This window comes from Mastomys coucha, unplaced genomic scaffold (genome assembly GCF_008632895.1).
Source record: "Mastomys coucha isolate ucsf_1 unplaced genomic scaffold, UCSF_Mcou_1 pScaffold6, whole genome shotgun sequence".
Lineage (NCBI taxonomy): Eukaryota > Metazoa > Chordata > Mammalia > Rodentia > Muridae > Mastomys > Mastomys coucha.
Window position 1 is genome coordinate 26,367,079 of NW_022196912.1, and position 16,092 is coordinate 26,383,170.

Genomic DNA, 16,092 nt, shown 5'->3' on the forward strand with positions numbered 1-16,092 from the left:
CAGATGGACGCACATAGGTAATTCTACTCTGACCTGCAAGACCTCAGAACTAGGCCTGCCTCGCACCAGGATGCTAAGCCTCTGTCCAGTCCTAAGTGGAGATCCAACACCATCCTTAATTAAGTTCTTCCTGACCACCAACGCCAGGTGTGCGCTTCAGCGGGTCTGTGCTAACGCCAGCCTCCGCCCTTTCCAGGCAGATGCGCTCAGCCCGGACCGGGAAGCCCCCCTCCCGCGGCCCGCTGCCCCCCTTCGCGTGGCCGGGGATTCGCTTGTTGCGCGCTGCAGAAGCGCTGCCAGGAAGGTCACGTCCAAGGCTCACCCACCCAACCCTGCAAGTATAAAAGAAGAGAGAAGAGCGACAGGTACCAAACGGGAGGCAACGGAGGAGAAAAGAGGCTAAGAGCAGTGACTAAGAGGCCACTGAGCATCTTTGTCCCCAGAGAGCTGCCTTTCCGTGACAGGTAAGGGTGTCCCAGCTCCAGACAGCTCTCCTAAACTGAGCTCTGTCCCCGGACCTTGGGATCCTCAGCTGACTGGCGTTCTGGCTTGTAGCGGACCTGACCTCTTCGCTAACTTTCTGAGACCGGAGAGAGCTGAGCCCGAAAGATGGGTTGACAGACTGGGACTTTTCCAGAGAGCAGGTGGTTTGGCGATTCCAAAGATCGCCGCCGTCGGGGGAGGGGTTGGTCCCAGGGTCCGCATGAAGGAATGAAGCACTGGGAGATTTAGGATTGTCTTAGACTCCTGGGGAGATCTTGGGAGAGTTCCCTTTAGGTTTCTCCTCCCGATTGTTTGAACTTGTATATCTTCTTTAAGGCAAGAGATCATATATATTAAACACATTGGAAAGATAGCGGGAGAGAAGGACGAGTCACAATAAACTCCTAAGAGTGGAGTTAATTTGTTGTTGCTGTAGACATCAAAACCCTCGTTTCTCTGCGCATCTTAGCAGACCTGAGGTGGTTGCATTGCGATAAATATGTGGGTTATAGGAATGGACGGACGGTAAGTAGGCTCTTCTCTCCCAGATCCAGCTCAGATTAAAACAGGGGGTGGAGAGGGAGCTGTCCAAGGTTCTGAACCACTCCGTCTAGTTTCGGAAGCCTTTATAAAACTGTGGGAGCGGTGCGGCAATTTGTAAGGACCCATACTTAGCCAAAATGGAGAGAAAGACTCCTCTAGGTTTTCCATGTATAAATCAGGGGAAGCTTTCACGAATGGCTGGAAGGAGTCGAGTAAAATGAAAAGGAGTTTGTCAGTTTATAAAGAATGTGCACATTGTTTCCTTCGGGTATTATAGAAGTTGAAGCATATGCACTGTGTATGGATGAAGCCGCATCTCTATGCCGCTCAGATTTATAGACAGCTTGTTGCTGTCACCTTGAGAGCTGAAAATATAAGGCTGCATTCAGAGAATTTTCTGGGGCCCTAATAAGTACAATTCTGTCAGAATGAATAAATTGCAACCTTCTGTCTTCCAGAGTTGTTAATGACTGGAACCTGACACTCTCCTACCTATGAAAAGCACATAATTTGACATTTCTTCCAATACTTCTGTTTAAAAAGAAAAACACACAAATAAGGCATTTGTTTCATTGTAAGAAACGGGAGAAATACAAATAAAAAGCTCCGGGAGTGGGTTATGAGAATTTCAGCACACAGCAGGTGGGCTAGGAAGAGAGGACATGATTTTGAAGGCCTGAAATCTTGACTGCAGCCCCTTCAGAGTTAAACCTTATTCCACGGTCACCCAGCTTTCAGGACAATGGAAACTTAGTTGAGAGGACTTGCATGATCTTATTTTTCTTTACTAATATGTTTTCATCTTATTTACCATTTTTTATGCCTTCCTATCTGAGGGTACTTTGTGATCTCAGCATTTGAGCTAATTTGCTGCCGGTCTGAACCTGAGCCCCAGCAACATTGAACAAGGTTGCTTCTGGGCTGAGATGCTGGCCACATAGTTCAATGACAGCTAGCGCCTACTAATGGTTGTTTTGAAAAAGACACTCAGAGCTTTCAGGAAAAACCAGCTATGAAGAATGGTGTAGGGGTGGAGCAGAGAGAGGAGAGAGATTCTTGAAGGAAGACTTTCACTTTCAAATCCTCCTTTTCAAAAATAAAGACTTGCCTCCTGTCTCTCCAAATGAGAGATTTATTTTCTGCCATAGTCATTTTAAAATGCAAATGTTCATCAGGGGTAACAGACACTTAAGTCATTTACATTTTTACAAAATTCTTAAATTTTACTTTATTTTTTTTCAGGTCAGGGTATTTCTGTGTAACCCTAGCTGTTCTGGAATTTTCTCTGTAGACCAGGCTGGCCTCGAACTTAGAGATCCTCCTGCTTCTGTTTCCTGGGTACTGGGATTAAAGGTATGAGCTACCACTGCCTGGATATTTACATCTTACTATGAACTAACTTTTCTAATCTAATTAACTGTCTTCCTAACGAATGGTAATCTGAAATCCAGAATGAGTGTAGAGTTGGTGGGGAACTGATTACAGAGTAGGGTGGCTTTGGGGATCCTTGGGCGAGGAGGAACAGGTATGCTAGGGAAGAGCTGGATACCAGGGGACCAAGGTTGCTCTCTCTCTTCTGCCTATTGGTCTCTTGACCTCCACATCTGCCCAGAGGTGCTTTGCATTCCTTGACAGTATCTTAGTGGTTCTTCATTGTAGAGGCAGCTTCCTTTCCAGTCTTCTGCCCATCTCTCTGTCCTCAATATTGACATCCTCTTCAAGGTCAACGTATTTCAGATTACAAGACTTATGATATGTGGTGTGTATGTTTAGAAAACAGGATAATTTTAAGGGAAGTGGAATCTGCTTTAGAGAGAAATCTTCCTAAATTTACTAAGGTCTAGGAAATGACAGTTACCAGGCAATTTGTGTATAGAATATCAAACTTTGACTAAGTGGACTGGTTTTATTTGCCTGTATGCAAACCTACCACTCATGGGAAATGATCAAATGTTAGGTGAGAGGAACCAAAGCGGGACTTTCCTATCTTTTATCTTAGTTACTCCTCTCCTTTGGATACAGAGTGTTGAACTATAGCTTTCTCTAGGCAGTGAACTTAGAAGCTGTCTGGGAATGCAGAAAAACTTAATTTTACTTCATCATGAACACAAAAGAAATGATCTTTTGGGGGCATCAGCTTTCCCACCTCCCAAATGAGGGGTTGGGCCAAGTAATATCACAAATAGCCTCACCTCTAATTTTTTAAGGGTCTGATTTTAACAGGAAAAAGAGAAACTACCCATAGCTTGTGTTGAGCTCTCTACCCCAATCCCTCCTGTGACACCCACACACACATCTTCCATTTTCCGAGCCCTGCTCCTGTCCTCAGAAAGCCTTGGACTGGAAAGGTGAGAGCTGTTAGTGTTGGCTCAACGTCCTTCCTGGTGACTGGCCAACATTGTTCTGCTCCTTGCAGGGGTCCCTCCAATTTTGTTTGCCTCTGCAGAGCCTCGGCCTGCCACCTGGAAGATGCCGAGATTCGGCTACAGTCGCTCAGGGGCCCTGCTGCTGGCTCTCCTGCTTCAGACCTCCATAGACGTGTGGAGCTGGTGCCTGGAGAGCAGTCAGTGTCAGGACCTCACCACGGAAAGCAACCTGCTGGTATGTGGGCCACAGACACCACCTTGGTTTGGGTGGAAGATGGCACCGGGGTTAGTAAAGAGCAAAGGGAAGAGGGCTGTGTGGGAGCGGGTGCCAGGGAAATTCATCTCCGTTAATTAGTGTGACCCGGAGCAGCAATAGAACTTTTACCATAAGGTTGGAATTAGGCAAAGGTGAGAAGGGGGTGGCTTCAGAGAAAACGGGCTGGTTCATAACTTCTACTCGATTATTTTCACTCTGTTTTCCGTGAGGACTCCTCACCATATACTCAGTTTGAACAATCCTATATTAGCCACGATTGCTCCCTTAGTTGATCCTATAATTCAACCCTTTAGCTCCCAAATCAATCTCCCTTTAAAATGTGAAAGTCTACTAGATCACTTCGTATTTCTTCCCTCTTTATTTTCTCTCAGTTACAAAGCCAGTTTAGTAATACAAGTCTCAGGTATTTCCATACAACATCTCCAGAGGGAGAAGAAAAGACCAAAGTACCCCTTTTTTTTTTTTCAAACTGGTGCCAAATATCTCATGCTGCTTCTAGAAGGCAGGATTCCAGCCAAGTTCCTTTCCAGTCCTCCCTGCAGAAGCATGCAAAAGCTCTCTGGGGCAGGCTGGGACCCCTTTCAGGTCACCATGTGCATGCACATGTACACACAAGTGTTGGATGCCTGTTAGTGTGTGCTACTACAGCCTGTTTGTTTTATCAATGGGCATTTGAGGCTAGGTGATGAAAGAGACGTCTTCAAGACATAAGAGCAAGGTTCATATACAGTGTGTTTTAGACTCAGAAGGCCCAAGGGACTCTGGGAGATCCAGTTAAGAAAAATCAAGGCTGCTGATTTGCATAGCCTCTCCTGAGATCTCACCAGGAAAGGGGTTGGAGTCAGGGTCGGGGGGGTAAACAAGGTCAGAGTCCATGGGTTCTATTCCTCTGACACCTCATACTTCTGCACCACTGAGCTGGGGAACCTTAACTAGAACTTTCTTCTCTTTTAGAGCTCCCGGTTTCTTTTACATTACTTTTAAATAATTTTGCTTTTATCATCTACTGTTAACATTCTGTAGCATTATAATTCCGAATCTCTAGTGTAGAAAACCTTCAACTGAAGAGTGGCTGGGATCCTTCTATTTTCTCCTCTGAAATTTCCAAGGATCTAAAAAAAACTTAAGGACACAGCTTATGTGAAAATAACCACAACCGCAGTTGTGAGTCTTCTAGGTGAAGACACACCAGCAGACCATTCGAGGTGGATTTATCTCATGCCTTTCACCCTTCCTTCCAGTTAGAATGAGGTGGCAGGGAAAGAACCAGTTTGCCTCAAAATTCTGATTGAGATTATACAAGATCAACGCACACAGTAAAAGACCTACTGGGTGCAGGAAAGTCTTGAGACAAGAGACCTAGGAGTAGAGGGTTGGAGTAGGCACAAAATTTTGTAGATTACTGGTGTAAGATTGAATCGTTGTTAAAGTCCAGGCCCCCAGAAGCCAGAAACCTATTACCAGGAATATTCTTTCCCAAATTCCAGATCCATGCCCCTCCTGGACTTAAAAAGAACTACACTTTGACCCCATTGACAACACCCCTTTTTGGTGCATATCATAGCAAGGCCTTGCTAGTAAGAGTTAAGAAAGACAAATAAGCAAGTAGATTGGGACGCTTACTGCCATCTAGGCAGAATCATGCATGGGCGATAGCAGCTGGTGCAGGGTGTTGGTGGGACCTCGGGAGTCCACATTGCTAGGTGTGATGGCCTTGAGGCCCAAACTGTAACGCGAACTAGGGTGCAGGGGTGGTGGCCACAGGGCCTGGCTTGGCTCACGCGCCTGACCTCCCTACAGGCTTGCATCCGGGCTTGCAAACTCGACCTCTCGGCGGAGACGCCCGTGTTTCCAGGCAACGGGGATGAACAGCCCTTGACTGAAAACCCCCGGAAGTACGTCATGGGTCACTTCCGCTGGGACCGCTTCGGCCCGAGGAACAGCAGTGGTGCCGGTGGCGCGGCTCAGAGGCGAGCGGAGGAAGAGGCGGCGGCCGGAGATGGCGGTCCAGAGCCGAGTCCACGCGAGGGCAAGCGCTCCTACTCCATGGAGCACTTCCGCTGGGGCAAGCCGGTGGGCAAGAAGCGGCGCCCGGTGAAGGTGTACCCCAACGTTGCCGAGAACGAGTCGGCAGAGGCCTTTCCCTTGGAGTTCAAGAGGGAGCTGGAAGGCGAGCAGCCCGATGGCTTGGAGCATGTCCTGGAGACGGACACCGAGAAGGACAACGGGCCCTACCGGGTGGAGCACTTCCGCTGGGGCAACCCGCCCAAGGACAAGCGTTACGGTGGCTTCATGACCTCCGAGAAGAGCCAGACGCCCCTGGTGACGCTTTTCAAGAACGCCATCATCAAGAACGCGCATAAGAAGGGCCAGTGAGGGTGCAGGGGTTTTCTCACTCCAAGGCCCCCTCCCTGCATGGGCGAGCTACTGACCTCTAGCCTCTTAGAGTTACCTGTAGTTAGGAAATAAAACCTTTCAGATTTCACAGCCGGCTCTGGTCTTCAATATAGACTACGTGAATAAAGACAAAACACACAACTGTCCAATTACACGATCGTGCGACCAGATGGTAGTATGTAAAGAAAACATTTCTCAACCTCTTTGCCAGAGCAAATACTCTTGGTGGGGGACTAGATAGTAATGTTAAGTAATTCACATGGGCAGGAAAGCTACTGGAGGCAGGCTGGTTAAGGCACTAGAATAGTGGACGTCTGCAGGGAGGACTGGGAATGAAGGGCTGTTAGTGGGGGGCTAGATAGTCTGGATGGCTCAGGGTGGTTCTCTGCTTCTAGGATGGCTGCTTAGCTTGAGCCTGGCCCCAAAGCCAAGTCCTACAAGAGTGACTGACCTTAGGGACCCGAAGCCAGGTGACACTATCAAGGCCTGTTCCCCACTGGGAATGTCTCTGGGATGTCATTCAAGAAGTTCCAGGGATGCAGGGACACTTGTGCTATGTTGAGACCTCAGGCAGGTCCTCAACCCTCCCAGGATTTAGTTGTCTCTTCATTCTTGGCATAAGGGCTCTGGGGAGGATAAAAGGAAAATAGTGATTCCATTATTTTATTAGGAAAATGTGAGAACTGAGAGTTGGTAGCAGTTGCGATTTGGTTATTCACATAACTCTCAAGATACATAGTCTCACCGTCTTCTTTATGTACCGTACCATGGAGATAGATGCACCATCCCGTAGGCCCAAGCCTTGAGGGCACTGGTTTCCCACCTTGCTGGGTCTTCCCAGCCCTCTCTCTGTGATGTCCAATTTTAGCCCTTCATTCCCAGTTCTCCCTGCAGATGGCCATTATTCTAGTGCCTTAACCAGCCTGCCTCCAGGAGCTTTCCTGCCCATGCGAATTACTCACATTAGTGCATATATTTAAAAAGAGCTTGCTGGTCCCATGGTCTTTGGCCCACCAGCCAACAGTGTTCCCTACATCACAATTTCTCATCAATTGCAAGCTTTTGGGACAAATTATATAGAGCGGGAATGTGTATAGAAAAAGTATATGTGCAACTCTACATGTATGTATAGAGATGAACATGTCACTCATGTCCATCCTCCTACCAAACTTTTAGCTCATGTGTTCCAGGATTAAGGTCCTGCTTCATGTCTGTAGGTTTCACTGTTGCTCTTCAGTTCATCATGCCTGGCCACCATCCCCAATGCCACCTTCACCTACCTTCAGAATCTTTCCCTTTTCAATGCAAGCCTAGGTTCAAGACCTCGATTAGGCCAGTCACACTCTTGTCTAGTGGCCCTGTTTGTTTTCAGGGCTCCTGGAGTCTGCTCCCTCTGTGCTGGAAGGCATGCTGTCTGGCCAGGATGGCAAGTGATGTGCTGTGTGTCTGGTTTGTCCCCTCATCTAAGAGAAACTCTAAGCTCTACAGGCTTGTGTTGTGTTGCTTCTGTTTCCTTGTGGTGTCTCCGCAATGCTGGGGTCATACTTCTGCAGCCACGTTTACAGAGGATGCACACATACCCATCACTTTGATTAGACACCAGTGGGTCACACATATCCAAGCCTGGTATTTGTGTATTTGTTCATAAGTCTTTATATCTGGTAGGAGTTCACAAGGACATGGTGAGCCCTGGAAGTCCTGGTGTGAAGGGGAGTCAGAAAACCTGATTACGTTCTCACTACTGTGAGTCATGGGGAATGAGCTGGAATGAGGAATGGCCTGGCCCTCCTGAGGATGCTCCCTTGCTGGGAATCCTCCCTTCAGGTTTCCAAATCTGTAACATCCTCCCCTCCCTCCTTCATTAGAGCCAGATGTAAAGCCAGGGTCAGTGTGGGCGGATAAATCCCAATGGTACACTGTTGATATTTTTCAGATTCTGTTTTTATCAAAAAAAAAAAAAAAAGCTATTTTCTTTTAAGAATTCAAATAGACAGCCATATGGTGACAACATTAACATTTATTTGAAAAGGGCATCAACCACGACTAATAGTTCTAAAGAATGACTTTAGAATACTCCCCCCACCTCCCCTGGAAGGAAAACTAATTTGATTCAACAAGTTTAAAATACAGAAAACTGTCACAGATGCCAATTCTGTACTCACATATAAATATGTTAGCTATTATATACACAACATTGGCAACTATAAACTGCATTACACACATGCACAGACATAGACACATACACACACTCAGCCAGGTCATGAAGGTCTAAAAAACCTCAGACACACTGAGATAGATGGGCTACAGCATCTATGGGTGTGCACTTTTATACTCCATGTGCCAGACCCCGGTCATTAAGAGTTCAAACAGGGCAAGTGCTGGGCTCTGGAGATTCGGGTGCTCCCTGAAGGAGCCAGGCTGGTGCCAAAGGACAGTCAACAGAGCCAGGGTGTCTTTCCTGCCACCTGTGATTTTCCTCATCACTCTCCGGGTACCCAGAACCAAGAACAGGGCAGCCCATGATTCCCCTCTGTAGTCTTTAGACCAGACCCAGCTTGGGTTATAGGATCATAGAAATCAGACTCTTTTCCCTAAACTTTACCCCCAGATGCAGAGGACAGGATTCTTGCTTTGGTGCAATCTGCTTGCCAGAGAAAGTCAAAGAAAGCAGATTCAGCCCGCCTGATATGCCCCTCCCCGACCTCCAAATCTGCTTTTAAACACAAAGTTCAGAGCCATAGCTCAGGCCTTGCCTTTCTCCCAGGCCCCAAACACAGGGCTTAGCAGCTTTCTCTGGAGCAGGCTGGTAGGCCTATGACTGCAAAAGGACAACTGGAAGGCACCACGACCCAGGGATCCTCAAGGAGTCGGGGGGTTAGGGCTTTTCCAAATCCCACTCTAGCTGAACTGCATCGTGTGGACCAGAAACAGCCTTGTGCACAGGCAGCATACGGGATATGGCTGCTCTGACCAGGAGCCTTGGTCCCAGGCCCATGTTCTCCGGCTTTGTGTGAAGGTGGGAGCCAGACAGGGGACATGTCTAGGTTTTCTGATGAGGCCATTTAGGAGACATGAAACCCTTTATTTTAGTTGTTGGAGTAAAGAGAAAACAAGAAACAGGGGAAACAGCTGCTGCTTCTGGATCAGGTATTTTCTTTTAATTCACTTTGTACACTTTTTATGACCAACCACCACGTTAACTTCTAAACCGCAACATATTCATGCCTACTAGATTCTGTCTGCAGGATGCCACCCTCTAGCCCTGGCCCTTGCCTATGAAGCCAGAGACCTGGGTGCTTTGATCGTGGGGGTGGGGTGGGGACTGGTTGGCCTCAACAGGTTTGTTGGCTCCTTTTGATTCTGATTTACAACAGGGAAAGAGAACAGAACAAGGCTTGGGACAGAAGGATCAGACACCAGGGGCTAGAAAGGCAAGAATGGGTGCTGGGCTCCTCCCCTAGCTCCCACCCCCATGCTCCTGCTTCTCTTCCCAGCCTTGTTACGGAGGGATAGATCCTCCTGTGATCACCATCTAGACTTTCTGACTCTGAGGCATACTTAGCCAAGATCAGATTCCATTTCCTGTCAACGGGCAACCCAGTATCCTACTGAATGTAAATGTAAACCTGTTCTACCAAGAAGAGGGCACACAAGTGGCCAGCTCTCTAAAAACAGCATGTCCCTACTACACAGCCATGGTACAAAGAAAAAGACAGAGAAGGAGACTGAGCTACCATTGCGTCTGCAGACTTGAACTCTAGGCCTTTTCTTCTGCTTCCAAGGGCAGGCTGAGAGACAGACAGACCTCAGTAGGCCTGGAGGCATCTGGGTCTGGTACTGACTTTCAAAAGACTCCAAGGAAGTGTCTCTCCCAATCCACAGCTAGGTTAGGATACCTCAGGGGTGGACAACCATGTCAGTTGGGAACAATAAAGAATGGACTCTTATTCAAGCCAAGCATGGGATAAATATGTGGCCGGCAAGTGAAGGAAGACGGTTTTTTTTAGCCCAAGGCTTAGATTTTCTTAGTTTCTAACAGGTTACTTGCCTTTGTGCTTAAAGTTGCCTTCTTAGTAAAGAGATATTGAGGAGAAACCTAAGGCCATGCTTATAAAGCTGGGTTGAGCAGTAGCCACACAGCTCCAAAGCCATGTGGGTGGTGTTGGGGTGTTTTCCTCAGGGACCTGAGATCATGCAGGCCATGCTGGAGCCATGAGCCTGTAGCTCAGGGCAGGGACCACGGCAAAGAGTTGCATCACAAATGGGGAACTCTGGGGAGAGGGTCAGGAGGGCCCATCTGGCATACTTACCACTTATGCAATGGAAAGTACGTGTGCTCTAGTTCTCCTAATTCTGGGCAATGTTCCCACCTGTCCTAGTGAGCAGGCTGTCATCATGCAGGGTCCTGAGAAGCCTAACTTCTCCTTAGCAGAAATGGCTCCTTTATGACCCCAGGCCACACTGCTTAAAACCATACCCTAGAAATGATTCCTGCAGGTCAACAGAACCACTCCCCCTTTCTAAGAAGCAAAATCTCTGGAGCAATGTTGGTTCTGAGAGAAAAACAGCTCAGGAAACGTATGGGAGGTCTGAAAAGGAAACAGAGGACTACCCTGGACCACGGAGTACTCCCACTGCTAGGCACTCTGGGAGGCACAGAGACACCAAGAGGGGCATCAGGAAAGGGTTAAACCAAGAGGACAACAAGTGGCCTCTTCTGCACCCACCCAGTCCTGGGTCAGCTGCTCCCTGCACACACGAGTCACATAGGGACAGGGAGGTGGCACACAGGGACAATGGAAGCCAAAGTGAGTCCTACCACCTCTGCCCAGGCTGCAAGCAAGGCCAATTGTTGCCAGTGTCTCAGACTTTGCCCAGAGAGGGAAAATATTTTTTCAATCCTAGCTGTTAAATCTTTCTTTCCCCAAATTCTAAAGCACCACTGGCTCTGCTGCCTCTCTCTTAACTCCTCACTACTGCTGGGAGCATCTTCCAAGGGAAGTGATGCAGATGGGCCTCAGGGCACTCATACTTCCTCCCCTCTCTCCAGGCATCTAGAACCAGCAGCTAGTTTGCTCAGCTTTCTCTCATCCCAGAGGCTGTGGAAACAAAGACATCAGGAACCAAACTCAACAACCCGGAAAACATCCAGAAGAGAGGGAACCAGAGAAGATCCGCTACAGGCTTCCTGTGGACAGAGAATGTGAGAAGATGCTACACAGCCAGGACACAGACTTGCGATACTTGTGCTTTGCGGATGCTGCCACCCCAGCCTGGGAGACTCAGCCCCTTTCCATCCCCAGCCTGTTGCTCTTCTGCTAGTCTTGCTGCCTCCAGTGTCTCTATCCCCAGTTCTGGCTGTAAGTGCTCAGCGTTCATTAATAGTAGAAAAAGAAACGTAGACAACTAGAGAGTAAACGGGACGCTGGGTAAGACACCCAAGGCTTAAGAGGTGAGAGCAGACATCACCTCCGAGCTCTCACACTGTCACTTCTTTATGTGGGGAGTGGGGTTGGGGGGGATTTCCTCAGTTTCCCCGAGTGCCATCTATGCCTTCCTTTGACCAGCCATGCTGATATCAGGCTCCTTTCTTTGGGAGTGGCTAACACTCCCTCACAGACACATCCCCAGTGGAGGGTTCCCAAGCCCTTCTGCTTCTCAATGGAGACAGCCTTGTGATTCTCTGTCCCTGGCTGATACAAGAGAAGACAGGTGAGATGCCATCAGAGGGCAGGTGGCTGAACCCTCCTCACGAGGAGGAGGCAGGAGGGCCACAGAGAACCAGAGGCTCCACCTTTGCTCACTGTCCGCCAAGGTGACTAAGTTCTTAGCTATCCCAGCTAGATTTCCACACGGTGAGAGCGAGCAGGGAGGTGGTCCTCCTGCAGTCTCTGTGTCCTCTAAGGAGTTCTGTCTCCTGGAACTCAGTATACACACAGATCAGGAAACTTCATCTCATAGACAGGGATGGAGTGGTTCTGCGGCTGGCCGTAGGCTGCGCTGATGGTTCCTGAAGGGCTTGGAGGGGGCCTGGAGATGCATGGGGGAGAGAGGTGTATGAACCAGGAACTGGAGTCCAACCCAAAACTGAACACAGCAGTCAGTTTTGGTTTCTCTTTAAAACGCATTCCACTTCAGATTTTTCCCAGATTTTCAAGATGTTCTATAATCTTCATCTCAGTCAATACTCCCTACAGGCTCTATGGCAGTGGTTCTCAACCTTACTAATGCTGACACCCTTTAATATAGTTCCTCATGGTGTGGTAATCCCCCCTCCCAGCCCTAAAATGATTTTTGTTGCTGTTTCAGAACTATAATTTTGCTATTGCTATGAATCATAACATAAATATCTAGTATGCAAACCCGAAGGGTCGCGACCCCCAGGTTGAGAACCACTTCTCTGATGTCATTAGGTACTTTAAAGATCAAGTACTTGCCCAGGACACTAAGACTCCTGGCTGTTTCTAGGTCTTACTAAGCCAGTCTCTTGCCCTCTCCATGGTGGCTGAGTCTAGGGCTGGTATTAGAGGTTGAGGATGGAGGGAAGGCTGGCTGCAAGCAGGCATAAGGAGAGGGCTTAGGACAATGGCCCTGACTCTTGATACTGGGCACAGAGTTGGGGTCCCCTGCCTATGCCGTCACTTACCGGATGGTGATTTCAAAGATCTGATTGAGTTTGCTCTGCAGCAGTGATGCCTAGGCACAAACAGAAGGGAAGTGAACTTGGGGTTCCAAGAGTGTCAGCTGCCACCTCCCTGGCCATCTGTCCAAAAGACACCTGGAAGTTTCTGGCAGTAACACCTAGGGAGGTAACCTGGTGGGTATGCTCTTATCCTTGGCACCTGTCTTTTGGACTGTATATTCAGCTCAGGGACAACCACCCAGCAAAGGCTGGCTGGGGACTTACAGGGCCAGGGATACTCGGGAGAGGTTTGGGCAGGCTTCTGCTCTTCAGTATGGGGGTAACAGGGTCTGTTGGACATGGGGTCAGGAGCCTGGAGCTGATGTTACTCTTTCTTGACATGTGTCTAGTACTCGAGCTTCCTCCTAGACCATGAGATGAACAGTCTTCCTCTCAAAGTGGTATGTGAATAACTTACAGTAGGTAGCACACGCTTGGAAGTTATAGGCTTTTATATAGATACAAAATATGTCGACCTTATATAAATATAAAATATAAGCCTCATTCCTGCAATCTCAGCACTAAGGAGGCTGAGAGGCAGGATGGTTGAAAGTTGTGATATAAGCCTGGGTTACAGAGTTCAAAGCAGCCAAGGATGGACAGCAAGACCCTCATTTAAAAGAACCTGGCTGGTAAGATGGCTCAGTGGGTAAAGTATATGCTACACAAGCCGGATTGGCCTGAATTCTATCCCTGGAACCCACATAAAAGTGGAAGGAGGGTCCAAAAGTTATCCTTTAACCTACATATGCATCTATACCCATATAGCATCTATATCATACATACAGGACCATAACAAAAGTTTATAATAATAATAGTAAAGGTTTTTGTTCATTTTGTTGAGACAGGGTACTACCCTAGCTGGCCTGGGATTAGTTATGGAAACCAATCTGGCCTTGAACTCACAGTGATCTACTGTCTCTGCCTTCTTAGTGCTGGATTAAAGGTACGAGCCACTACACCTCCTGTGCTGCCCCCACACGCCACTGTCTTTTTTTGAGGTCTCACTACATACCTCTGGCTGGTCTGGGACTATCTAGCTATGTAGACCAGACTGGCCTCGAATTTACAGAGATCTGACTGCCTCTGCCTTCCAAGTGCTAGGATTAAAAATCCAAGACACTGAGTGCTAAATGCTTAGTCAGTGGGCTCAGGGGAAGCAATGTAAGAGAAGGTCCTGGGTAAACAGCAGCATTCTGTATGCTCAAACCAAACTCTTAATCTCTGCAGTACAAAGAGCCAAGGTTTTAACTCAGTCCTGCCCTCCACCCAAATCTGGTTTCTGATTGGTCGGAAGGCACCGGTGAGTCACTTACCCGGGCCCCACAGTGGGCGGCGATTTCCTCAAAGGGCGCCTTCTGGAATTTCTCTACCACCTGTCTCCGCCGCTCACGCTCCTGTTCCTCAACTGCCACACTGTCCACTGTGACACAGAGAAGTGGGTTAGTGTTCAGATCGTCCCAGGGACGAGTAGGGGAAGAAGCTTGAGGAGATGGACAGAGAGGACTCTTGGGATGAAAAGGGGGTGGAGCCATGAAAGGGGCGGGGCCATGAAAGGTATGGGGACCTCAAGGGTCCTCATAGACTTTTCCTGATTCTGTCCAAGGCCCCAGCCTCTGAGAATTAGTTAAATGGACCTGCAGCTTTTATAGACCCAAGCGGCTGCATCCTGCTGGGACTCTCAAATGAAAGATCTCAGCCGTCCCTTTTAGAACGGTCAGGGCAGTTTTAAAAGGGACCCGAACAATAGAAAAGGCAGAGAGACCATGAGAGTCACAGCAGAGCAGTCTAAAAAAATTTCACTTAAGGCTTCACACATCCTTACTATCCCAGGTAAGTTAATGCCAAATAAAGACTAGGGAATGGGTTTGGAGGTCAAATAATGACCATTTTGAGTAGGTTAGGAAGGCAGGTGATGTGTTTATTCATTACTTCTCAATTTGTTTTCAGACAGGCTCTCACTAGATAGCCCTAGCTGTTCTAGAGCTCACTATGTAGATCTGGCTGGCGTCAGCCAGGCAGGTATGAGATCTACCTGTCTCTGCCTCGCAAGAGCTGGGATCAAAGGCGTGCACCACCACTGCCCCCCTGAGTGAATTTATAACAAAATCCTGAAGGGGCTTCATGGAAAGGACATTGTCATCAGTTAGAAACAACCTCTTCATAGGAACACTTTGTGGGCCAATCCTGCAAATCCCTTATTAAATGAACACGGATATGATTTCTTCTCAGTGCCTTTCCATTGGTCACCTGGCTAGAACCCACAGGTGGTAGCTTTCAGAGGCAGGTGCCATTAGCAAGCAGGAAAGGGCTTGCCTGATATGCAGTGCCACCCACCTCACTGGGGATCGGGGACCACCAGATGCAGCTTTGGTGGCTGATGGGTTTACAAGGGGCCACCGGCCTCTGCTACCAGGCCCATGTCACTCCTGACCTCCCCTTCTCACCAGAGTTTCTTGGGGGACCTATCTTACCAATGGCCTTCTTCAGTGTCTCATAGGTGATCTCTTCTGCAGGAACTCGCTAAAGGAGAGAGGGCAAAAATGTTGAGAAAGGTGAATGTTGCTTCTTAGGGGAATGGCCCTAAAACCACCCTCATTCCCAGAGGTGTCTAAGCTTGTATGGAGAAAAGTAAACGAGGCCAATTCTTCATCAGATTCCCTCAGAATAGAATTCTATTCTCTTTTCCCTACCTTAGCCTGTCCATCAAGCTCCACGGGAGGAAACCACCACATAATTAAAAAAAAAAAAATACTCAGAGAAATAATTGGATGTAAAGAGGCAGTTGAGAAATATGATCTCCAATATAAACTCCAAAAACTTCATTTTGAAGGCTTATGATAATGAATTATACTCCAAAGTGATGAATTTTAATATAGTAAGTCAATGAAGGTTAGAAACAATGGGCCCTCTGATGATCTGATTGGTCCCAAGACCAGAGGCAAAGGATCTCAACTTCTGCAGAGACTATGAAAAGAGGCAGGGAATAATAAAAACCAAAGAAGGGGATTCCATGGATGCACAACCTCAGGAAAGCTGCTGAAGATAACGAAGTAGCTGGTATGGCAGGGTCAGCTAGCACAGGATCCTGAACAGAGGCTGAAGATGTGAAGCAGTGTAGATGGGGAGGTCATAGCCCTGCATCAGTTACCAGGATACCCCTGGACTAATCTGAACCAGGGAAAGAACCAATGAGTGTTCCAGGAGGTCACCAGAGAGTAGGGGGCACAGGCTAGGTGAGCATTTCTCCTCCTTAGCTTCACCTAACTATTGAAGGCCTCTGAACCCAGAACAGGAGAGTCCCCTCTGCAGTGTGGGGAAGCAGGCAGCTCACTCCAAGGCTG

At 48.0% G+C, this 16,092-nt stretch overlaps 2 protein-coding genes across 8 annotated transcripts in view; one reads left to right on the forward strand and one right to left on the reverse strand.

The window, feature by feature from the left end:
• Window positions 1–369: 369 nt before the first annotated feature.
• Pomc (proopiomelanocortin) lies at window positions 370–6,156 on the forward strand. Of its 4 annotated transcripts, none has more exons than XM_031355852.1 (4): window positions 370–464; window positions 2,269–2,379; window positions 3,443–3,627; window positions 5,470–6,156. In XM_031355852.1, exons 3-4 carry the CDS (start codon window positions 3,496–3,498, stop codon window positions 6,043–6,045), a joined length of 708 nt encoding a protein of 235 aa, XP_031211712.1. In that variant the 5' UTR covers window positions 370–464; window positions 2,269–2,379; window positions 3,443–3,495; the 3' UTR covers window positions 6,046–6,156. The 4 variants fall into 4 exon arrangements, with proteins under 4 accessions (XP_031211712.1, XP_031211711.1, XP_031211707.1 ...); XM_031355851.1 differs by having other exon boundaries at window positions 3,473–3,627; XM_031355847.1 differs by lacking the exon at window positions 2,269–2,379.
• Window positions 6,157–8,065: 1,909 nt separating this feature from the next.
• The window catches only part of Efr3b (EFR3 homolog B), a 77,832-nt gene continuing 69,805 nt past the window's right edge, over window positions 8,066–16,092 (reverse strand). For all 4 annotated transcript variants that reach the window (XM_031355488.1, XM_031355487.1, XM_031355486.1 and 1 more), the window contains exons 20-23: window positions 15,223–15,271; window positions 14,065–14,171; window positions 12,713–12,762; window positions 8,066–12,096 (exon numbers count right to left, since the gene is read on the reverse strand). In XM_031355488.1, the coding sequence (XP_031211348.1) occupies window positions 11,991–12,096; window positions 12,713–12,762; window positions 14,065–14,171; window positions 15,223–15,271 (312 nt within the window). In that variant the 3' untranslated portion in view covers window positions 8,066–11,990. The remainder of the gene's footprint in view (window positions 12,097–12,712; window positions 12,763–14,064; window positions 14,172–15,222; window positions 15,272–16,092) is intronic.